The sequence below is a fragment of the Gracilinanus agilis genome, chromosome 6 (assembly GCF_016433145.1).
Source record: "Gracilinanus agilis isolate LMUSP501 chromosome 6, AgileGrace, whole genome shotgun sequence".
NCBI lineage: Eukaryota > Metazoa > Chordata > Mammalia > Didelphimorphia > Didelphidae > Gracilinanus > Gracilinanus agilis.
The window spans coordinates 88739752-88765858 of NC_058135.1; the positions used below are offsets into that span (position 1 = coordinate 88739752).

At 35.2% G+C, this 26107-nt stretch overlaps 1 protein-coding gene across 1 annotated transcript in view; it reads left to right on the forward strand.

The window, feature by feature from the left end:
• The first annotated feature begins 3035 nt into the window (after positions 1–3035).
• Positions 3036–26107, forward strand: part of GPM6A (glycoprotein M6A) — a 160961-nt gene continuing 137889 nt past the window's right edge. The window contains exon 1 of the mRNA XM_044681668.1: positions 3036–3177. Coding sequence (XP_044537603.1) covers positions 3036–3177 — 142 coding nt within the window. The remainder of the gene's footprint in view (positions 3178–26107) is intronic.

Genomic DNA, 26107 nt, shown 5'->3' on the forward strand with positions numbered 1-26107 from the left:
CCTTTTTTTCAAACCTAAATATTCTGCTATCTTGAAAGCAACATTTGAATTGACTAGTTCAGATCTCCTTTTCAATCACTATTAAATATTTAAATAAGTTTTAAAATTCTAATAAATCCAGCAATAGTTTAAAATGAAATGAACACTTTCAGGGGGAGAAAAAACACATACAAATGTAACAAAGCCCCAAAGCTTGGGATCCATTTGGTATGGCACTCTCCTAGTGATGGAGAGCAATTCCTCACCTGCATGAGGGGTGAAATTGGAGAGAGCAGAAGAAAGGAGAGAGCTGTGCTCTTCAGTCTCCTCAGGGGCTGCTGCATAATGGAAGGTAGATGCTGGGAAGAAGCCAGCAGGCAAGGTAGTATCAGTCTTTATCATGTTCTTAACTTCAGCTTGCTACTCTAGAGATTGAGGAATTTCTCCCTTGGCATTGTCCTGGTTGAGCTGACTATCTCAGAGGGTGACTTCACTTGGTTGTCTCCCTCACATCAGCAAGAAACATCTTTAGATATCCACTCCAGCCCATCTCCAAGGGAGACTTTAATTCCTGCTGTTAGGGAAAATGGGAGATTGGGACCAGAGGATGGCTACTACTCTGCTCTCCTTAAAGAGAGGGGTAACTAGTCTACAGTTCTGTATATCTGCTCTCTTAAATATTATTCATTTAGGAGACATAAATGTAAGCTAAACTCTTGAATACTCCCCCTTAACGGGAAAAGACGGGCTGAACTATATATCCAAGGATTCTTTCCAAGTGCCATTTCCACAATGAATACTCATAGCAAATAGGAGAGAAAGTCATTTATCCAAATCCATAGCAAAAGAGAAGTCAGAGAAAGTATCAACATGAGAGTTAATACCAGGAAATACAATTGTTTCCTATTGGGAGCAAGGTATCTCAGTTCATCTGAGAAAAAATCTCAGTTTTCACTCAGAGGGAAATTTCCACAGTGTCTATGCAGCAAGCTGAGGGTAGGGACATGGTAGAGACTCTTCCTTCTACATGCATGTCAGCTACTTCCTAGATACTTTTCTCCTTTTTTGGTCTTGTAGAGAAGCTAAGATCTAAAAGCCTCCAAAGAGATTGAGATGTCTCCAGTGCCTCAAGAGCATGGATCTCTTCTCTTTTCTACTCTCTCCAGCTCAGCCCCTCACCTAGGCAAGGGAGTATGTCCATCATTGAGGAGAATTCCCTATCAATAGGCTTTGGGTTACACATCTGCTGTATCAGTCTAGATTCAGGCTATTATGAACCTGTATTGTATTCTTAGAATGACAAGTCTATTATGTGTATGTGTGTATAGATCTACGAATGTACTCATGTATCCATCCTATATACACAAATAAATTTATCGAAAGGAAGGTAATGTAGACAGACAGTCATGTGCATACAAAGAATATAACGTTGATCATAAAATGAAGCTTCTTTTTAAAAGTCAGAACTGGAAAAAGAAGAACCTATTATTTTCACCAATATGGTAAAATTAGAACTAATATTTCTTGATAGAGTGGAAAGCAATATCCATTTCCCCAAAGCACATTCTATGCTTCAATAAATGATTACATTTTATGAATTGACATTGGAGGATTTGATTGGATGGACACATTGAATGTACAGTTTACACATTATTAAGTTGGGAGCACACAATTAAGCATTTATGGATTATTCTACATCATTGCATTTTATGGCCCAGATAAACTGAATTTAATCAAGCCACATGGCATCTGCTATAGAATTTGACAAACCATTAATGAAAAAAAGTAAATTACTTTTGGTAGTCACTAAATGAGATGGTTATCTGAAAATTCAAAGTTTAGGTGACATGTAGGTTAGCTGTCTAAATAGCAGTTGTTTAAAACCTTGCATCTTTTTAATGGAAGAATTGTAAAGATTGTACAGCACAAAAATCCAGGACAGAAATAATTTTTTCATAGGATTCATCTTTTTTCAGCATTCAGAGGTGAATAATGGCTTTCAGAAGACCTCATTATTTTAGAGAGGGAAAAAAACTATTGGATAGATTTGGAATAAATCAGGAAATTAAATGGAAGTTAGTAGATAATTCATGGGAAATTTCTGTCATTTATTTTACACTTGGAGTTCATCCCTGGACTTCCTTGTTTTTCCAAGTATCATAATAAAGGCCATCCTTACCCTAGGAACTGCCCCTCTGCTTGCTGTATTATCTCCTAGGAAGACAGCATTAAAAAAACAGGCAGCTTTTGATGTGTCAGTGTAGAAGCAGATTTCTGGCTAATTGTGAAGGAGTTCATTTTGTTCTCTCTATGCCTTTCTCTACTTTCATATGCCTCTTAGTTTTTTGAATCTGGAAGGCTTTCATGTTCATGTTAATAACATTAGCTGCCATATCCACAGAAAAACAAACATACAAGAATGCCTCATGCATTTTTATATGGGTAATCTGAATATTAAGAAACATATTTGTTAGGGGAAACATATTTGTTAGGGAATATTTTCAAGTACTTAGTGGAGGAGTAGGAGAAAACACTTCTATTTTATTGCTATTGGCAAGTGATATGGATATTATCCCATGGAGCTTCCTAGGGTCAGCTTGGAATGGTGGAGAATGTTGGACATGGATTCAGCTGACCTAGATTTGAATCCTGCCTTCAACATTCATATTCACTAGGTTTGTGACCCTAAGGATGTCCTAGTAGTATAGATTTAAATGAAGACCTGGAAGGCACTTTAAAGGCTGTTTTGTTCAACTTCTTAAGTATTTAAAGGAACTGAGTGCTACAGAGAGCGAGTAAACTGTCCAACGTAGCAGAGATAACCAACCAGAATTCAAATTCAGTTCATCTGACTCTTAAGTGCATTGTGCATATCTTTAAAGACTTGTTGTTTGTCCTTCATTTTCGAAGAGGACTGTAATGTCTTGACTTGCATGTGAGGTAGATTTAAGATGAATTAGAGTTGTACAAAATCATCTACCTTGACTCTCAGAATCATCAAAAGCCAGTGGAAAGACAAAAGTCAGGACAACTGGCACTAGTCCAGGATGCAGTAGATGGCCTTCTCTGATGAAGCTCTAAGCACAGTTCCTATTTCAGCCACTTTCATGAACAATGGAACAATGGAACCACTAGGGAAATCTTCACATGCTTGCAGTAGATATCTCCCTAACTTGCCAACAGATTGGAGTCCTGTTGGTAAGTTAACCTCAACCTGGTGTAGCCCATCTGCCCAGGCAGTTTTACCAGTGTGTGGCCCCTTCACATACTACAGCTTCTTGGAGCCACTGAAGATAGCTGGGTGAAAGGTGGACACCAAAGGTGGAGGAGTGACCCTGAAAAGGGCAAGCCCTCACACCATAAGTGTTATTGCTCCATGGATACCCCATACACCTTTACTTAACCAGTATTTTTTAAACCCTTATCTTCTATCTTGGAATTATCAGTTCCAAGGCAGAAGCATAGTAAGGACAAGGCAAGTGTGGTTAAATGACTTACCAAGGGTCACATAGCCGGGAAATATCTGAGGCCAGATTTGAACCAGGATCTTTATTTCCAGATCTGGATTTATTATCTGAGCCACTTAGCTGCCCCTTAACCATCTTCTTAACCACCATGCTACCTCCTTTATTTAACCACACACAGCCTCAAGTTTCCTAATCCATAAAATGGGGATAATGGCTATTTCAAAGAGGTGTATGAGAAAAAAAAAAGTTTTGCTGTGCTTTAAAAAACTATATACTTTTTATTTGTTGAATTTTATTATGATTATTATTGTTGTTCTATTTCTGCTATTAATCTCTTTTTAAAAATACAGTGATGTATACATTTTATAGGAAGAATAATTATTTTTGTCAAGTAAAAAAATAGCCGATAGGCACTGTGGCATAGTGGAGAAAGCAGGCTTCCACTTCCTCATCTGAAAGATGAAAGGGTTGGACCAGATGATCTTTGAGGTCACATGCTTTGGCTAGAGAATGGAGCACATAAGGGATCAAGTGAGATACTCCAGGTAAAAGGTCTTTGTAAAAAAGAAATGTCATTCATCATTACTCCACCTAGTAAAATCCCAAAGTGAAATTGTTTCTTTCCTGTAGTGAAAGTTAGATACTTTATTTCATCTCATTACCTTTATTAGCTTCTTCTACTTTTTTTAAAAGAGACATCTTGCCCTCTCCTTTTAATCTGGTCAATTTTTATTCAGATCAAGTAGAACTTGCTTGTAACCATTTGACCTAATTACCGTGGATCTTAGTTTCTTCATTTCAAGAGTTTGCAAAATGTCAGACTAAATGATCTTTAAGGTCTCTTTTAACTTGAGATTTTAGGATTTGAGCAACGAAGAAGAAATGGAGTAATTGTCTCACTTGAGCTTTTGGGAAGGAGAAAGAATTTAAGAGAGGAATGAATTATCTGCCCATTTGCCATACAAACATAATTTTTGTCTTCTCTTTTATATTTCTACCTTAGCTATGTGCCTTCCTTTTCAATCATAGATTTTTAAAAAAATCAGTTATGCATTACAGCTATTTAAAGAAACCTTCATCTTTTGACCACAATAGAAATCAAAATCTCTTTTGAAAGAGACATCATCAGCAAAATATACCCTTTATTTTCTTTTAAGAAATTGTATTCTGAACTTTCCCCCAAAGGATGTGATGGTTGAGAGATGTTAATTTGTTTAAATTTGAAAAATTTTCCTAGTTTTCACCTTCATGAGGCAGTTACCAAATTTATTTGCCTTTTCTTATTTCTCATTATTCTTGATCTTTCAGCAGCATTGATTGTCTTTGAGCGTACTCCTGGAAATTGTTTCTTCCTTTGTTCTATGACAAAGTGTTAGAGTTGCTAAGTGGAGACCTCTGGCTTTGGTTTCAGAAGACCTGAGTTCAAATTTTGGCTCTGGTACTTCCTATCTATATGACATTGGTTAAAAAATTCTGTGGGCCTCATTTTGCTCATTTGTAAAATGTGGAGGGTGAACAATGTGACCTCTCATGTTCCTGACAGCTCCGAGGCTATGATTCTGTGTTTTTCTCATTTTTATGACTCTTTTCTATTTCCTTGGCTGGATTTATTTCCTCATCTAGAAATTAATAACTGTGATAATTCTCCCAAGTGCAATCCTTTGCATTGTCTCTCTTTTCTCTTTTGATTTGAAGTGTTCTGCCTTGATTCTCAAATCAACATCTGTGTTCCTGACCTCATGTTTTGTTCAGTCAAATATTACCAAATGTCTATGGTAAATTTCTAATTTAATGTTCCAAATTTACTTCATTTCAACATAGCTGAAACTTTTTCCCTTCCCATCTTCATAAATGATGTCAACTAAATTACTGTTCTCTTTGCTTCTAGACCCATCACCATACAGTCTTTTTTGGTCTCATTTCTCCTTCAATCTCTGTATCCAAATGGTTCCCAAGTCCTATCATTTATTACCTTTAAATAGATCTAGAATTGGTTCCTTTATATAATCCCTGTCATTGCTCTACAATGGCCCATGTTATGTCTTACCTGGATAGCCTTAATCAGTACTGACAGCTTCTCTCAATTCTGAGTTAAACAGACCTTTATTAATTGCCTACTGGGTCCTAAGTAGCTCAAATGCAAATAAATTGTTTTCTTTCTTTTAACTTTTTTATTTTTGAAATTACAGATAGAAATTATTTTGGACAGTTTGTTTTCTGACATTTTATGATTCAGATTCTTCCCCCCCCAGCCCCTCCCGATGTGGTAAATAGTCTGATATAGGTTATAGCAGTTAAAGGAGAAAAAAAAAAGAATTCTTAAAAGTCCTTGTCCTCAATGTGCTCATATTTTTGCTGGAACAAATCATATAATACAAGATCTTTAGTTTTTCCTAAAGCACAGCTTTACTTATGTTATTCCATGACTTGGAATAACTATTGATAGCAATAATAATAATAGTAATAAAGTAAAAATTTAGGACTTTAAGGTTATTAAAACACTTTTCACGTTCTCTCATATGATGCTCCAAATAATCCTGCATGGCAGTTGTTGTTATTATCTTCATTTTACAGATGAAGAAACTGAGGCTAAAATTGGTTAAGCCACTTGTCCAGTTTTACACAGCTACTGTTTGAGGTGGGATCTAAAGTCAGGTCTTCCTCAGTCTTGCGTCCAGCACTTCATCTACTATACTATGTGGTATTCAAATACATAGTTTGGAATTATTAAATTTCATTTCATTATCTTCATAACTGATCCTCTCTCTTCTTCCCCTACAACTATTCAAATAATTCTCCCAATCCTTCAGCATTCTGAACCTGCTTATAGAGTGAGGCTGGATTCATTACCTCATTAATGTACTATCCTCCATTCCCATTCCTGGGACTTTTTCATGATGTTTCTTCCATTTTGGGTTGCCTTCTTCCCTCTTCCCTCCTGATCTAAATCCTGACCATCCTTCTAGACTTAATTAAATTCCATTGTTTCTGTGTTGGTGTCCCTAGACTTTTCCAGATCACTTTGATTTCTCCATTCTCAGGAATTGTTAGATACTATTTGAGCAAACTTCCTTTTAACATATTTATTCTATATTTTCTTATAAACACATTTCCTTATTTTGATTCCCCTACTCTATTGTGTAATTTCTTTGAAGTCAGGAATTACATTTATGCTCCTTATCCCTCATTGAGCCTGTCAGGCCACACAGAAGGCTTTCAGCACATGCTTCTTGAACTGAGCATTACTGAAAGACTTCTAAGCAAAATTATTCAAATACTCAATAATCACATAGCTAACAAAACTCCATAGAGAGACAGCTCAGTCTACCATTATTAAAACATATTGAAATTAGTTGGTTTTTACTATATCTCAATGGATTTAGACTTTCCATCAAGGATAGTAATTGATTGCCTTCTGAGTGTAGAATATGATTATAGGCACCATGCACGTATAAAACTTCCCTTGAAAATAAAAAAAAAATTTCAATGGACTATTTCTAACCCTCCTCACTATCTTAGCTTCATCTTCATCAAGATAGTTTCTAGTATCTCCCATCCTAAAACTATGAGGATAAGATGTGTGGACATGGATTTACCAGTGTAAAGCTTCTTTCTCCCAAATACCTGATGTTTTCTTCATTGGCACAGTGAATAGAATGCCAAGTCTGGTGTCTTCCTGGGTTCAAATCTGACCTCAACCCCTTACTAACTGTGTGACCCTGGACAAGTTAATCTAACCCTATTTGCCTCAATTTTCTTATATCTAAAATGAGTCAGAGAAAGAAATGATGAAACACTCCACTATCTTTTCTAAGATAACCTCAAATTGGAGTCATAAAGAGTTGGGCATGACTGAAATGACTAAGCAACAAATTCGTCAACTTAATATTCTACTCATCATATATAATATGAAACTCTACCATTCAGTTTAAAATGGTTAGAATAAATTATGTCAAAAACACAATGAATACTATTTGATTTGTCTTTATTGATTCATCAGGTCTTTCTGGGCTAAATGAGTTCATTACACAACTTTGTACAGAAAAAAATCCTTATTTTTTGAAATACCTCATTATTTCAGTCTCTGATTTTTTAATGTAACATTTTATTTTTACTATTTTCAGTTCATAAGAATTGCTACCTTCTCCCTTTTACACTGCCACTCCATTGGGCAACATCAATGGGAATCAGGAGTACTTTACTTACCGATGTTTCTTTGTACACAGAAAGACACAAAGGAAGCTCTGAAAACTCCATTTGCTCTTTGAGAAAGAACCTGCTTGCCCAGTTTAAGTCAGAATGGCTCAGATCAAGGGTTTGATGCGTCATTAAAAAAAAAAAAGCTAAGCATGGAGCAGCCTGCACCATGTAATAATAACCCAACAGCCTGGCTGGTCTGGCTGAGGGTTTTTCAGCCCCTGCTGTGGCTTGTTGGAGCCTAGCAGGGTGTATTAGTCATCTTACATTTAGCAAGATGGGCCAGGATGTTTGCAGCACTCTAATGCAGGGAATCACAATAAAAAACACTCTTGGTTATTACAATCGTCAATGGGAAGCACTCTTCTAAATGGGTTTTGAGCATCCCAGAACATTTATAGATGGAATGTGAGGCTCCTGGCAGGTCTCTTCCAGGTGCTTGTTATGGTATTTGAATGATTTCCTCTCAAGGTGGATTAACAGATACCCTTTGCTTGCAGTTTACAAAACAACTTATAAATAAATCCCACAATCTAGCTATTGGCAGTTTCATCAAACGTGATAGAATTTCATTTTGTATTATTATTATAGTCATAAAGCTATGGATTATGGGTTTTAAATCCTCTGTCAGGCTTAATCAATATTGGTAAAAGCTTAATATTTAAATATTGAATAGTGTTCTCAGGTTGCTTATTTAAATAGAAATGCTCATATCTTATATGTAAAATTAAGTTTATTGTTCACAATATTTCTGTGCATCATGTTAGAAAAATGTCTCTGGAAGGAGCCTTAAGGGATCATCTATTGCAATCCTCTAGTCTGTACAGTAGCACATTTACACATCATCAGATAGATAATAAACTACCACATTATTAAAGTTTCAAGAAGAGAGGGCATCACTAGCTAGGACTTGAGAGATTTGAATCCATCTAAATCCATCTAGGGTACTTAAATATGTATTCTTTAAGGGATACCTACTCCATCTTAGTTTCCCAAATATAATGTTCTCTTTTTTCTGATTTAATTTCTAGTTAAATCAGTTTGCTAAAAAAATTAAAGATAATATAGCATTAAATTACTTTTTCCTCATCGTGCAATAAAATGACAAGACATTTATCCCTTATTTTGTTTCGAATTGCAATTAGTGATGGTTTTGTCTTTTAGTAAGGTATCTTTTATTCCAACCTTGCTTACATTTTTTCCAACTAGATTTGGCTTTTTCTTTGCACCCTTTGAGAACTGGTTAAAACTACCTACAACTGTGCCTCTGTTCTCTGTATATGTAGTTCTTTATTAAGACAACTTCTTACTGTCTTTCTACCATTTGGATGTGTTTTGAATGTTTTTTCCCTTGTTCTACTTGTCATGTTTTATTAAGAAATAACACATTTTTCTACTTTATTTTCCATTTTTTTTGATGTGGTCTGAACATGTTACTTCTTGGTGTGAAATTTCCAGGTGGGGAACATCCCTTTACCAATCCAGATAAGTTAAAAGTTTTGCATCTTAGTCTTATTGAGTGTCTGAGTCATTAAATGACTTGCCTATGATGGCACAGGTAATATGTGTCAAGAAACAGGACTTAACTTCTTTCTAAGGCTGTCTTCCTTTCTATACATTGTGCCAGGCTTCCTCTTTTCACCTTCCTATAGACATTTTTAAATGACTTTGCCTACAAGTACTATTCTGTGATATTTTGGATAAGTACTCCTTCTGTTTTTGCAAATCAAAATCCTCCATGCTTTCTTGTTCTTTGTGATTCTTGTTCACGACTTTCCATAAATCCTCACAAGAGGACCTACCCAATGCACTGAATTGTTTCTTCTTGATCTTTTAAGAGCCTTGTTAATGTGTTTTGTGGGTTGTCTGGCTATTGTTTCTCATTGCGACTAACTGACTAAAACCACTTCCTTTTCATTAAACATGTATATAGCGATATTTTTTTCTATTTCTCACATTCAGATCCTGATGGTCACTAGATCTAGCCTGCTTAAGCCTGCCATGAATTTTTTTTGCTCCCAGTTTACTTTGATGCTTCATGATGTCATAGAGGTTACCCCCAATTCTCAATGGCAATAGCAATAGCAATTTGCCTCAGAATTATGTGGTATGTACATATGTACAACTCAGTGAAGGAATCATCTTCTACAAGAAGCCTTTCCCAGTCACCTTTAATGTTAGTGTCTTCCTTCTAAAGTGATCTCCAATTTGTCTTGTATGTATCTAGTTTGTACTTTCCATTTGCATGTTGTATTTCCTATTAGACTGTGAGCTCCTTGAAAGCAGGGGCTTTCTTTTCACATAGTAGTTACTTAGTCATTGTTTACTGATTTGACTAATGGAGCTTGTACTCTGACAGGTCCCATCAAACTCAAAAGCTTTAAGCTTGAGCCTCTTATTGGACTTTGTGTCTCATATCTTGGTAATCACACACAAAAATTCAGTGGTGAAAGGGGCTTCCATTCCAACCCATATATGAAACAACTCCATCAATAACATACTTGACAAATAGCTTTCTAGCCTTTGTCTGAAGACGTACAAATTAAGGGCAATTGTATACCTTCCAGATAATTTATTTCATTCTAAAATAGCTCTAATTGTCAGGAATTTTTTTTGGATAACAAAGCAAATTTTGCTTCTTAGCTACTGCTGTGTATTGTTCCTGATTCAGAGTAAAGCAAATTTAATCTCTTTTCTGCCTAACAGCCTTTTAAATATTTGGTACTCCCCTGAGTCTTCTCTACTCAAGGCTAAATAGCCTTATTTTCTGTTATAAGCCTCCATATTGTATTGATACCAGGCCTTATTGTCTCACTCTGGACCTCTAATTTATCGTGACCTTCCACCCAATGAGAAAAAAAACTCATCGGTTGAATGATGGCCACTGAGGGTTGGCGAAGGAATTTTTTTTTTTGGATGCTAAAACTCTGGTTATATTCTTGTCATAACAAGATACTAGATTTGGTATGATCTGGACTCATCAGCATGGATGTTGTGGAAGAGGTATAATTAATAAGAGTACCAGAAGAACAATAATATAGTTTCTTCGGTGGACCCTGAAAAAGTGGTGCCATATTTTAATCCCCTAAAATTTTTATGCTTATTAATTAATTTCCTTTCTCTTTTTTCTTGAAATTCTGGATTTATTAGTTTGCTTTCTAAGCCTTCTAATTGGTTTCCCATAGCTTTCTTCTGCTCAGCCTAGAATGAAGATGAACATCTGACTTGATATGGCCCCTTAACTTCTGCTCTCTAATACATTTTAAGGAGCTAGTAAAACCAGTAGCCCAGAAAGATGATTTTGCTGATGTAAAGAGTGCCCAGTGAAGAAATGCTTCTCCAGGCCAGAAAGATCAACAGCTGTAGAGTGTACAAGGGTTGTCTGAGGTACTGATCCCACAGCCAAGGTGTGTCAGAGTCATGATTTTTAACTCAGTTGCCCACTCTCCATTTTTATTGTCACTTATAGGTTAGGGGACTTTATGGTCACATAGTCAGTGTCTGTCACAGGCAGGTCTTAAATTCAGGGTTCATGATTCCAAAGCTAGCCCCTCTATCTGCTACATCAATATGCTTCTTCATTGGTCAGTTTTCTGCCTCTTATTGGATAATAGACTAGAGTGTCTAATAAGTGATATGAAACAGGTACATTATTGGAATATTGTAATTACCTTTGTATAACTTACTGGTGTATTCTAGGAAAACCACTTGTATGAGTCCTTACATTCCCAGTCAATTTTGCCTATAGAGTATGCTAAGAAATTAGAATCATAGGCTTCTATATTTAGATATGGAACATATCTTAGAGATTAGTCTAAACCCTTTTTCATTTTATTTATTTGCTTGTTTGTTATTTTGTAGTTTCCAGGTATCTCCCTTTCTCCTTCTCCTCTCTATACTAGAGAATATATTCCGATGGAAAGATATATGCATTTATAAAACTGTCTTACTATTTCTTTTTTTAATTAACCTGCTTATCATTTCTTATGGCACAGTAGTATTCTATCACAATCATATACCACAACTTGTTTAACCATTCCCCAATTGATGGACATCCCCTCAATTTCTAGGTCTTTGCCAGAGAGAGCTGCTATGTTTTAGAACATGTAAATTCTTTTCCTTTTTCTTTAATCACCTTAGGAAACAAACCCAACAGTGCTATTGGCGGGTCAAAAGGATATACACAGTTTTATAGCTTTTTGGGCATAATTCCAGATGGCTCTCCAAAATGACTGGATCAGTTCATAGTTCCACCAACCAAAACCTTAATTTTCATATCAGAAAATGAAGTTTCAGGTACTTGGCCTTACAAGTAGTAAGTAACAGAACATATTTGAATTTGGTTCCTTTGCCTCTGAGTCCAGTGATCCTTCAAGTCTTCCCAATGTTGTACGTGAGGTCTCAAGTTTAATTTCAGAATGATAAATGAATTCACTTTAGGAAAGATTTTTTTAAAATAGCATTAGACATATTTATTGATGGGTCTTTGTAAAATCAAACCTTTATATTCAATCAACCAAAAAACATTTAATGTCTAGTATGTTTCAGCCATTATAGTATCTCCCAAGTACATAATAGTTGTCTCATCTAACAAAGAGGGCTTTACTATAACAATCACCATTCTTTGGACTTGGTATTTTTACTCCAAAGAGTTTGTCATTCCCTGTAGACATTATAATTTTGAATTTTTTTGTTTTATGTCAGACTTGATGATAGGCTGTTGCCTTTTGAGGTCATAAAGGATATTTTGTACCTAATCCTGCTGATTGTGAGTTATGAATTAAGGAGATTTTGATTATGTGGCTTCCATGAAATTGCAGAGAAGAAAAGGCAGCTGCATTAAGATAAGCTTGTTTTCCTTTCAGGGGAATGATCACATCAGCAATCTGAAATCCTGCATGGTTCAAAGTATAATTACTGTACTTTTCCCTATTGCTACTCATTACCACATGTCATGTTTATGCAGTACCTTAGGTAACAGTAGACACCAAGGTCAATTTGGTTTGATTGAAAATGAACATTAACATTTTCTATTTGGTCTTATGCTTCCATCATACACAAAAACACAGGACGATTATTATTTAGTTGTTGGTGACTTTTTCTGAGATTACAAGGTTTGTTATTCTGAAAAAGATTCAGAAATAAAAAAGAACATCATTGTATGTGCATGTACGTATGTATGTGTCTATTTTCAGTAACTACCCTTCACTTAATTTTTAAACCCTTACCTTCCATCTTAGAATAAACACTGTATATTGGTTCCAAGACAAAATAGTGGTAGGGTCTAGGCAATGAGGTTTAAGTTTAAGCCCAAGGTCACACAGCAAGGATGTGTGTACGGTCGGATTTGAACCCAGGACTCCCATCTTTAGGCTTGGCTCTCTATCTACTGAGCCTCTTCTTTCATTAAAGTTTTTCTCTAATAACCTCTTATACCAGAGTTTGACTTTGCATCCTCAGAGGCCATAGTGGACCGCTAGTTCTGACAGAGTCTATTAAACTGGAAAGGCTTTGACTATGGGCCCAATAATGTATCTGTATTTGAGTACAGACCCAATGAACAATGTAGTTGAGTTTAGACCCAGCAGTGGGTCTGCCATTGGAGAACCAGCCTAGCCATGTTTGAAAATGCCTGGTGGCAGACTAACCAACAGGGACAGATCTTGTAGCCTAATAACTCATAAAGACCATGACTAAGGCATGGAAGGGTCATGATATTTGTCAATGGAAGGTATGCCCACCCCTATGAATGAATGGGAAATTCTATGAATAGAAACGCCCTTTAAGTATTTATTCATTCAGGTATCCACATAATCATCTGCTTGTCAAATGTCCCACTTAAAAAAAAAGTCTCTCTTATGAGTCATTGATTTTTTTAGTGCCTTTCACTTACATATTTTTGCTAGTTCTCTAGGTTAAGAAACATCCCTTTTTTTTAAGCTGTGTATATTTTAATAGCTCAGCAATGTAAACCTGTATTTATTTAGCTAATATCATTATTAACAGCAGCTTGCCTTCTCCCAAATGAGAGTATTTCTAGCTACCCAAGGCATTTAGAATTATATTGATTGTAGGCTTATGCAAAACTGTCTCTGAGTATCTGAGTGTGTGATTACTATGGGAATTCAGGGTAATGAAAGGCATAGGAGGAGAGGGTATCACCCAAGGCAAGAAGGGGTGGTCCTCAGTGTTAGATAATGCAGAGAAGCCAAGGAACATGAGGGCTGTGTCAAGGTCTTTGGATCTAGCAGGTAAGAGATTATTAGTAATCAGGGAGAGACAATGTCAGAATATTGGTTGTAAAACGTTTCAAAATCAGTGGGAAGTGGAGAGAAAGCAGAGAACTAAAACCAGGTGGCTCTCTCTGTGAGCTTGAGAATAAAAAAGAGGTAGGGATCAGAATCTGAGAAGATGGAAGAGAAGAGCTTTTGAGGATGGGGAAGGCGTTGCTCTGTCTGTGGGTAACCAGAAAGGAGTCAGTAGATATGAGATTGAGAATCAATGACTTATGCAGCAAGCTTTGGGAGGAGATCCAAGGGGCAGGAATAAGGATCCAAGCAGAAAATTCGCCTTGCCAAAGGGAAGGATCACTTCCTCCCCAAAGGCTTCATCAAAAGAGAAGGGGTGGGCGAAGAGGTAGAGGACATAAAAGATATGGAATAGAGTAGATATTAGAGCTTATGATGGATGATCTCACATTGTTTCCCTGAGTGGGTTTGTGGGAAAAGGAATGGAGAGGAAATGAACATATGTTAAGTGCCTTCTATGTGCCAGGGCTCTTTACAGAACACTTTACAAATATTACCTCATTTGATACGATAACCCCGTGAGTTAGGTGCTCTTATTATCCTCATTTTACAGTTTAAGAATCTTAGACAGTGTTTAAGTGACTTGCCCAGGATCACACAGCTAGTAAGTGTCTGAGGCTCTATCCACTGCTTCACCTAGCTGCCTTGGTTTGGCAGAATCACTGGGGATTTGAGAGAAGGTTTTGGACAGCTGATTTGGCAATTGTAGTTAAGTAGATTAGGGAAATATGAAAGGATGACTCTTAGCAATGAGGACAGAATCAAAATTTGGTACCAGGAATTACTTCAGATGACATACTTTCCCCCCTCCCCCCCTGGTGTCCAAACTCCAGGTGTGTTTTTCTCTAGTTCAACCCCTTTGTAACATCCCTTTGCAGTGACTTCCCAATATCCTGACACCTCTGCATCTCTGTCCTGATACTGAAAGGCACTCCACAACTTCTCACCTACGAGCCAATCCTCTACCTGGGTACATTTTGTGATGCCTTAACACAGTAGTCAGAATTCCCCTAAATTCTCCCTCTGCAATGTTTCTTGTATCCAACACCTCATTTCTACTCCCTGTTCAACCTTTCTGACCTATACCCTTGAATGTCCGAAATGTACTCGTCTTCTTGCTACCCCTTTCTCCAACCATTCTTCACACAACTGCCAGAGTAATCTTCCTAATGTGCATGTTTGAATTTCTGTGCATTAAGTAGATTTAATTAATTTCCACCATTTATGAAGTAGGCTGAATTCATTGTGGTCAAGTAGACACAATATTAAATAACCTTTCATGCTATAAAAAAGATAAATGAGTTAGTCTTCATCTAAGACAATCCAGAATGCATTGCTCTGTTTCTTTTTCTCATGGCCACCAACATAGGATTTGTTAGTTGCTTCTTTTATCTTATATTATATGTTAGAGTTTATATTTTTGTGGCTACTAGAAATGGAAACATAAAAATGCTTTCTGGTCTATTTTGAAAGGAGGGATATTCATGTGTCTCTCCCCAGAATTCACAGCAAAGAGGTATTATTTAGAACTGTTTACTTAATACAATCTAGTTCATTCAGAGGGAAAACATTTCTTAAATAATTTATCTGTCAGACCAAACAACCAGATTGATTCATTACTTTTTTCCCCTTCACTTCTTAGCTGGCTTATTGGTGTCCTATAAGCACAGCTTATGGCTTATTTGTGAAGGTTGAAAGACTAACAATGCTTGACCACCAAGTTATTCAAATTATATACTAAATACATTTAACAGAGCTAAGAGACTTTTCTCCAGTGTCTCAGTTAAGTCTGCAGTGGTTCTTAGATTATAAAAATGTCTTGAAAAAAGAGAGAATATTTGACTGTTGTTGTACAATTTCTCTAATTTCTAAACTGCTAATTGTTCAATTACTAGAAGCTTTTAATTTCTAGGGGAACACAAGATAGGTTTCTAAAAGAAATCATAGGATCATAGATTTTTAGCTAGAAGAGATTTCACATCAGAGGTCATCTAGTCTAACCACCTGCTTCTACTCATGAGGAAATTGAGACTTGGAGAGTTTAAATAATTTACCCAAAGTCATACAACTAATAAATGTCAGAGGAGAGATTTTAACACAGGACTCCCAGTCCCATACTCTATTCTCTTACTATTCCATACTCTTTGTCTTACACCATTCCCAAAAAAGCCAAGCAATGACATGCTAAAAGGCAGAGCTCTGAGTATGTATCAATGTAATAGACTTAGCAGAATTCCTTGTGGGTCATGCAAAGAGATTGACATTTCAAAAAGTGTTTGTAGATAGCTAAGAGATTGTCCTTTAATAAAATTCTCTTGTGATATTGTAGTAGACTTGAAGTGATCATGGAGTGGTCATAAATTTTAGAGGGTTCTACCCAGATGGAAAAGTTTCCAATACAAGTTGAGCAACAGCTTGTAGTTCTGGTATATTTGATAGTCAGTTAAATAATGAGAATCTTATCTCCACAAAGTTGGCTACCAAATAATGATTTTTTTTGCCACTATGACCATAGAATTTACTAATGCACATAGGAGTTATCTATAATTTATGTCCATAGAGGATCTACTTTTATATATGAAATCATGGGTCTCTTGAGAATTGAGGTATAATGTGTTTGACAACATTTTTGTCTTACTATTTCCTGTCCACTTGGATATTATGAGTAACCTTGTTAAATAGCTTACTGAAGTCAGTTTCACTCTGGCTAGTATTCCCTTGATTGGGACCTGATCAATTCATCAAGAAAAGGAGATTCCTTATTTTTTCTATTTCTTTGTAGTCAGTGCTGGTGAGATCAAACAAAAGAACATGGTAGTCATTACGATTTGACTTTTCATGGAAAAGTATGAGCCAGACAAAAACAGAGGGCGAAAGGAGATGATTTTCCCCCCTTTGTGGGAACTGCTGCTCTCAAATCTCTTTCCTGATGACTGCCTTTCCTGCTGAGTGTTCCACTCATGTATGTAGTGACAGAAGCTATTGTCCAAGGCAATTAAATGGAATCCTGTTGATAGGAAGGGTCTGGGCTATGGTGAAAAAATTGCTTTTCCCTTAAAACTTTTGTTGATTGAATTTACACATCTAATGGCCTTCTAGCCTCTAAGAGTGTGGGATAGGATCAATAAATGGCTTTCTAAAAGGGCTTCATTTTAGCTCCTCTAAGAAAAGAATAAGGACTCTGTAAACTTAATTTCGCTTAAGAGTTGTCTTTTAATATATTGTGTCATAAGGCTTGGGGAGATTGTTGAACAGTTAAGAAGTAGCTAGGAAATATGATGATGATGTTGATAATCATGATGCTTTAAGATTTGGAAAGCACTTTACAGATATCTTGTTTTTTCTTTACCATAGCCTGGTAAAGTAGATGTTTTTTTTTATTATTATTATTAATTTTTTTACATTTTTAAATGATTTTTTATTTTTTTACAAATGTTTTACAAGTGTTTTATAAATGATGAAACCGAGGTTGACAGAATTTAAGTAATCAGACTAGGATTATAAAACTAATGTCTAAGTTTTGGAACTTGGGTCTTCTTGACTCAAAATTGAAAGCTCTATCCAGTCTGCTACTTAATTGCATCAGTAAAATTCTGGGTATAAACTATGTTTTGTAAGGCAGTGCCATAGAAAATAGAGAGATGACCTTGAGGCTATGGACACACTACAATTTTCAGTTCTCATGCCCTAGCTGTGTGACTTTGGACAAGTCACTTAACTTCTTAATGGTCTAGGCAAATTTCTAAGAAAAGGGTTCTTAACTTGTGTGTGTGTGTGTGCATATTCACATATGTATATGTATGTTTTGGCATTCTGATAAAACCCAGAGAGCCTTTATCAGAATGTTTTAAGATGAATAAAAAGATCTATTGAATAACAAAAGAAACCAGCTAGATTGAAATATAGTTGTCAAAAGATCAAATGAGATAAGGCTTTACAAACCTTAAAATGCTATATAAATCCTTTTTTATATATTTATTTTTTGAAGTTCCTAGACTCCAGAGTAAACCTCCTTTTGAAGACTACAAGATAAAGAAAAGGTATTATGTGCATTTAGGTAGATGGAGTTTCTTCATCTGGGAGTTCCCTTTATCAGTGAAATCAAAGACCCAATACTTCAGCCTATCGTAATTATTATTTTTCAGCATTTATAATGTAAAGACTTATAGGAAGAGAAACAGTGTGTCTAAGTGAGAAAGGACATTGTGTTTAATGGAAAAAAATTCTTGGAACTGAGAACAGGGAGAAAATGTAATACAGATGTTTACTCAGTTACCCTCAATTATTAGATGTTCTCTTAAACACCGTTAGTTTCAAATTTCTCATTCATTCAAATGACCATTTAATCATCCCTACTCCTTAATACAGCAATGTAAAAATAGTCATTATTTCATAAATATGCATTGAATTGAAACACTACCCACTCTTGAAGATGTTCTACCTTGCCACCCCACCCAATTCAAACTGTCTTGGGCTTACTTAGTGTGCTGACTAGTGGAGGAAAAAAGGAACATTGTCTAACCTGGTATTACCCACCCCCACTATATTCTCTTTATATTTTGTCATCTTACCTAAATAGATGGATTTTTCAAGTAACTTGGTGTCAAGTAGGTTGCTGAAATCAAGATTATCCACTTCTGTAGCATTTTCTTTGCTTGTGACTGATAATCTGATAAAAAAAAAAGTTAAAGTTAGTTGGGATGTCCAGCTAGATATCTCCCAGGCTCCTTTGGAACTCCGAGAGAACTTAGTCAGAATTAGTAATATTTTAGGGGCCTCAGAAGTGAATGGGAAAGAGACAGAGATTTTATGAAATGATGATGCAGCACTTGAAAGATAGAGATAAAGGAGAAACATGATTGAAAAATGTTTGTATGTGCACATATGAGGAAAATATTTTGCCCAAAATATAATTGTATGAATTATTACTAGTGCAATAGACAAGGGGTAGAGCATAAATATTCAATATAATAGATAGATTCAAGGTTAGATGGATAACCATATTCCCCAAATGCCACATAGTAGGGACTTAATATAAATTTGTTGATCAGCAGAGGGAAAACTGACACCGCTGATGTCTTCAGATTCTATCTGGCTCTAAATTTTACAGACTGGTCTTGTGAGATCACAGGTCTTAGAAGGACTAAATTAGGGGAAGCTGGGAATCATAGTTATTTTTAGTAGTTGAACAAGCCTATTGTATAAATGTCTGATAAAGAATAGTTAAGCATTTGTCTAAGCAATGAGGTAATAGAAACCCTGGAACCATTAAGAAGAGGATCAAACTCCTTTTGGATAAGTGCTTCAAAATCTTGGAGACCCGTTGGTCTGAAACCAACCATGAATTACTGATTTCCAAAATATATTAGTGTATCTTTTTATTCATTCATTCATTCATTTATTTGTTTATTTGTTTGTTATTTAGTTAGTGTATCTTTCTATCACATGCAGAGTATAGAATACACATGGAGGTCTAGGGACTGTGATTTGTGATTTGCTTAGACTTAGAAGCTTCAAGCATGTTGATACATTCTCTGGAAATGATTGTGGTCAACCAGGGTTTCTTAACTTTTTTTTTTTTTTTGTATTCTGGATTCCTGTGGTATTCTGTCAAAGCTGATGGATCTCTTCTCAGAATACTTTTTTTAAAAGACAAAATAAAATGCAAAGGAAACCAGGTATTGAAATACAAGTGTCAAGCAAGATATTAAAAGATCAAGGATCCCAGGTTAAGAACACCAGAGTTACTTAGAACCCTGAAGAGGTCAAGAGACTTGTCTGGAGTCACAAAGGGAATAAGTGTGAGAAGAAGGATTTGATTTCAGCTCTTCCCAATATATAATGCTTCTCTCTAATGTAGACCAAGCATGTGCTATTACAAATATGATCACTGTATCAAAATGGATTCATGCTCATTTTCTTTCCAAATCCACAAAATTGTAAACATTTAATGAATTTAGAAGGATAATAGATTTTATATTTGTGTGTACATTAAACATATATGTGCTGATACCCTATACATATACACACACTCCCATATTTTTTTCCTTCTTAATCATATCCCAAAGAGAAGTAACAATTCTAACAAATCACTATAGTATCTTTGAGTTTAGAGAGAGAAAAATTCTACCATGGTATGTGGATATCTTTACAATATGATAAGCTCAATCAGGATGATTCATTGAGTTGCTGGTTGCTTAAGACTTAGATATCCCAGTAACCAGCAAAGACAGCCCATTAAGCGCCTATCTGCTAAATCTTTTATGGAGTATATTTATTGGTGACCTTTAAGCAGGCTATAAAAAATGATCTGCATTCAGTTTCCATAGCTCCTTTATAACATTCCCCTTTCACCTTATTTTTGGAAGACCTTTACATTCTGACAGTTTTGGAGAGCAACAAGATGAGTTAGAAATGTACTTTCAAAGTGTAAATAGCATTCTCTCTGAATTTTAAAAATTCTATTTCTGACTGAAGAATAACAACATAAATTTGATTTTGAACAATCTTACTATAAGCTACCTACTAGGTTTATAACTTAAAAAGAAATTTAGGTAATATGATTTAGTTTAATTGATGACAGAAAATATGTTAAGAAGTAAGACTGTTAGGTACTTGGATTTTGATAGATGCTACTTGGTAACAGGTAAATTAGTTGTACAGTTAATCCAAAAATGCTATTTATGGCCATTTTTTGCCTTCAAACATTTTTTCGTGAATCTGGTAGCATATGGAATGCAACTAACTCCTTTGAATTTTACTATTTCGAACCATCTAATTTATGAAGATCAGAGAAATGACCAAAATCATAGATGAGGTAATATCCCACTAGCTAGATAAGTTATTTTTTGGCTGCGTGTGTGAACAGTTTATTGTATTATATTTGGTTTACAAAATTTAGGGTCTTTTTAGGGTATCAGATTAAAATATGATGCCCTTACTTGACAATTGTGTTTTCACCTATCCTTCATGTCTTATTTTTTAGAATTGATTATTGGAAAGGTCCTCACAGGTCATCTAATCAATTATCTCGATTTGGTAGATGAAGAAAATAAGACACAGGGATGCGAAGTAATTTTCTCAAGGTCAACAAGTAATATATGACTGGACTGAGATAAACTTCTACTTTAGTCATTTATTTTTTTTCTCTAAATCAAATAAACTAATATGAAAGATAATTTTTGCCTTTTTGATGAAAAAAATGAATCCTAAAGCCTTCATTTCATTGGTAATTTTCCCCATTTCTGCATACATCTTTTCTCTAATGACAATAGATCATTGAGATTACTTTTACCTTCAATTGACATATGCCACCATTATCTTTAATTGACATATGCCACTATTTTGTAAAGAGTTTTGAGTATGAGAACTATGTAGTAGTAATTTAAGGAATATATTCCATGATGTCTGATGGATTAACTCAATGGACTGTATATCCAGTTGTAGGTTAACTGGGTAGGGTGTTTTTTGTGAAGACAGTCAGACTGATCTCTTAAGTGACTATAGATTTCATTGAAGATAAATTAAGTACTTAAAGTATCAGTATGCTAAACAGTTAAAGGTCCAATTAAAACCCATACTCAAAAAACTCTTTGAAATGACTGAATTTAAAATATTACATTTTGCAAATGCATCAATCTAATCTTCCTTTGAAATTGATGCTTCAAGGCAAAATAAATATAATTAGTTGGTCTGTACATCTCCTTGCTTGGCCTGACTAGCTGATATCCATTCCTCTTTATTCTTTGGCTAATGTCCCAAAACAGATGAGAAACCAACTTAACTCATCTTATGTAGTCTTGTACTTCGATGAATAATTTGGAGAGATTTTTAAAAGCTTCTTTTTAATAAAGTGTGAGTTTAAAAACAACTTGATAATTATTTCTGTACTTTCTGATGAAATGAAGAGAGTGCTTCAAGCTCCACTGTTTATTGTTTGCTGGTGCCCTATATTTAGTTTGAAAGTGAACATAGTTTAAAGAGGGACAAATTTGAAGAATGCCCATTTAGCTCCTTTAAAAATGCTTTTTCACTGGGAAAAATGTCACTGCTGTCATCATTGTTGAATAGTATATGAAACCCTTTTAATGGTATTTTTGAGGTAATGCTAATGCTAATGTCAGTGGAATGATTTTGATTTTGAATGTATCTTTTTACTACCATGAGATACATTGAAAGTATAAACAGATTTTACTTCACTCTTCCTTGGACAGATTTATTAATATTGTGATTATTATGACTGTTATTATGACAATAGGCATTCTCTATCCATTTGATTTTTCTTATGTGAATAATTAGAAAAACCTGGAGTGATTTGTTTTTACTTAATTATAGAAATATATATTCTATTGTTCTATTTGTATTGATCCCACTTTACATCACAAAATTCTTTCCATGTTTTGTTGTAATCTTCACATTTGCCATGTTTTATGGTATCCTAATATTCCAATACTTGTATTTTTTTGTTAGTTAATCATTCTCCAATTGTTAGAGATAACTATTGTTTCAAGTGTGTTGCCATTACAAGTAAAGCAGTTTAAATTATTCTTGTGTAGATTAAAATTTTCCCACTTTTCCCATACTTTTGATAATTTTAAAAAAACATGGACCATCTAATTCATTCCTGAGGGTTTAATTGTAAATTCTAAGGAAAACAAACATGTTAATTGAATTATTACTGTTTATTGTAGCTAGCTAGACTATTCATTTTAGACTAAATTTATGGTAAACTTAGATTTTTACATGCTATATGAGTCTGTCAGGACATAAATTTCTTAAGAGTTTAGGAAATATCAGACACTATGCCAAGTCCTAGGGCTACAAAGAAAGGAGCGGGGGAAGTCAGTCCTTATTTTATAAAAAAAAACTTCATATTAATCTTCTTAGGAGTTTTCTGTACAATAAATTTGGGTAGTATATGTACACTTCCATGGTGTCAATATGGATCTAAAGGTACAGCATTTTACCGTTGTATATTTGTTTTGTTTGCATAATTTTTCATTGTCTGGATAAATATTCAGGAACAAAACTTTCTACAATATTATTTGTAGAGAAAAATGAAATTCAATTAAAAATGAGAACTCTTGAGGCTTTCCAGGAAAATAATGTGACAAGAAGTGTTAACTGGCTGGACCTAGTAAAATCAGAGGGCTCCAAATCTAACTTTGAATAAATCCTTGTGTCCTAGAATTCTTCACAAATATGGGTCTAAATCTTAGGGAGCCATAGTCATTTCTAGGATACCTCAATCTCTACCCTGTTCTTTTTTCTCCTTCCCTCAAATTAATAAGGTCTTCATATTATGAAATCATTTCTTTCCAATAAAACCTTCCATGTGGACTAAGATGAATAGAACATACTGACCTTCCTCTTCCTCCCTTCCCTTTCTCCTCTTCCATTCTTTCTTCTCCTTTTCTACCTCCTTCTTTCCCTCCCCCTGTTTTCCTTCCATTTCATTCCACTTCCTCCCTCCCCTTGATCTTTTATTTGTAAATATATACCTATTTTCACATATTTTCTACCTGCCTATGAAAACTGTCATTGATATTACATTTCGGGGGGTCAGAAATATGAAGTTTAATGGAGATTTTCCATCATTCTGAAGTTTGAGAGCTTGAGTTTTCTGGAAGTAGAAGAGCATTTTAAGAATTACACCATCATGCCTTATGCGCTTGTTTATTTATCCTCTGTTACCTTCAAGTGTTACTTTTTTGTATTCCTTTTTGACCTTCCAGGTTGAATTATTAGACTTAATATTAGACCTTAATTCCCATTCACTTTACCCAGAATTATATATGCACACCAAATGGGCTGATGATCATCATTATCTTCATTTACTGTGGTATATCTGCAGTCAAAATATCTACTCATTAGTATGTAAGCATCTTGAGACCAGGGTCTATTTTTGCTTTTTCTTTGGCTCCTCATTGCTTTAGTGCCTGATGCCATGTAAATGATGTTTATTGATTGATCTTATTTGGTAAAAACTGCTTGTCCAGAAATGACCAATTTTGTAATACAATGGCATTTAGTTTACAAAATAAAAGCCTGAAGGAAATAGGATAAATAGGTATCTGAAATAAAATTTTAGGGAAAGAGTCTCATATGAATAATTTGAGCCCTCAAGTGTTCTAATGACCCCTTCTTCCCCCACACATATACAAATTATTGCTCAATATCTTGTCAGTTTACCAAGGTAACTTCCTCTATTTTTTGCTCTAAACTGGCATCAGATACTCTCCAGTTTCTTTGAAAAAGATAGGACTGCCTCCACAAATTATATTCTATTTTGATAGCTAATGTTTGCTCACTTTAAGGTCAGTCCTTAAGCCTCCCAAAAAGCACTGCAAGCATTTTTAATGAATATATTTAAAAGCAAAACTGATACCCACCCCACCTGTAACTGTATTTCTAAAATGAGCAGCAGATGGTGTGTGGGGAGAATAGAACTCAAGTGTTGGAGATTCAAATACATGAGTTTGTTTTGTCTTAGTCAAATTGTCAACATTTTAAATCATTTAAAATGTTTCTTACATCTCATTTTAGAGATAGTGTATCATGCCCTTTATGTTTTGTTTTAAGAAGATCAAATTGAAGATAAGTGGGATGTGATGGTATTCCTTTGACCATCAGGTTTATTTAAAAATGTTCTGGGTCTGCTCTTTAAAAAATATTGTGCCAAGGGAAGTTAATGTTTGTTTGGGGTCCTCTCTACATGAATTTTAATGTAATCATGCTTATTCTCATTATCGCCTTGAATTGTTAACATTTCAGCTGCTGATGGTTAAATCCATGTTCCAATGCTCACTAATCCATTTTCTAAAATCAACCACACTTCAAAAGCAGAGAATCATTGTCCTTAATATTATGACCCAAGAATCATCAAATTACTTATAGCCAGAGGCATAATGGTGTTTAAGATTGGAGCCAAGAAAAGGGAAACACAGATTGTGGAAATGAAATTACCTCAAGTATCAAGCTGGCATTGACAAATTTATCTTTTGAAGAAAATGAGTTACTGGACAAATATATGATTAAAATACAGGGTTGGCTGCCAGCTTGCTTCATTTGATGGACAACTCTTTTGGCTTGGAATCCTTTTCCAAGTGTTCCACTGACAACCTGAAAACCTTCTCTTAGCAACACTGAAAGTAAATTAACCAACATATTTGTTAGCTCTGAATCATGGGTAGATTATTAACAGAACCATTGGGTCAATAAGCCCTTTCTTAGAATTAATCTACTTTGGCAGGTAGATAGTTGGGCCACAAAGATTGCTCAATTCTATAGACCTTGGTATTTATATGCTGCTTTATTGTCTTGTCTTATAAAATAAAATCAGAGGACCCAAGATGAAGAACTAAAATATTTAGAGCCAACCCCATCCTCAAAAAAAAGGTAACTATTTTTAAAATAGAATAATTCTGGTATTAGATTATCTGTAAAAGGAAAATTTGATTCATATTCAAAAACTCCCATCTGGGCCCTCAACTAGCCTAATGGAAGTACACAGATAAATTACCATTCAACCCCTTGTTAACTTACAGAGGAAATTCTTGCTTTAAGCTGATGGCAAATACTCTTCATTTTCTTTTGAAAATTTGACCACCTACCCAAATTATGTCAAATGTTGGATTTTGAAGAGATGATCACAGAAAGGAAATTTTGATGTGATGATCACCACCTCCCCAATGTCTGAGAGAATTTTTCTTGCAGAAATACCATGTTCATTTCTACTAAGTTTGTTTAGGAACATAGTAGTAAGGTTTCTTGCAAGGATAGGAGGGAGAGAACAGGACATAGGGAGGTATAAGGTCAATTTTCTATATCATCTGGTCCCAGGAGAATGCATTTGTGAGTAGAATGATGGTGGGTCTGTTGGAATTCCATTTCCCTCTCCATTCTTCTTTCTTCTCTCTCCCTTATTGTACTGGAGAAGTCTGGGGTTGCAATCTTGAAGGCTTGGTCAAAAGTTAGTGAGTGAAATGGATTGATGGGGATATGAATGGGGTTGTAGACTCTAAACCAGTGATTCCCAGAGTGGGCACTACCACCCCCTGGTGAGTGCTGCAGCAATCCAGGGAAGCAGCAATGGCCATAGGTGCATTTATCTTTCCTATTAATTGCTATTAAAATTTTAAAAATAATTTCCAGGGG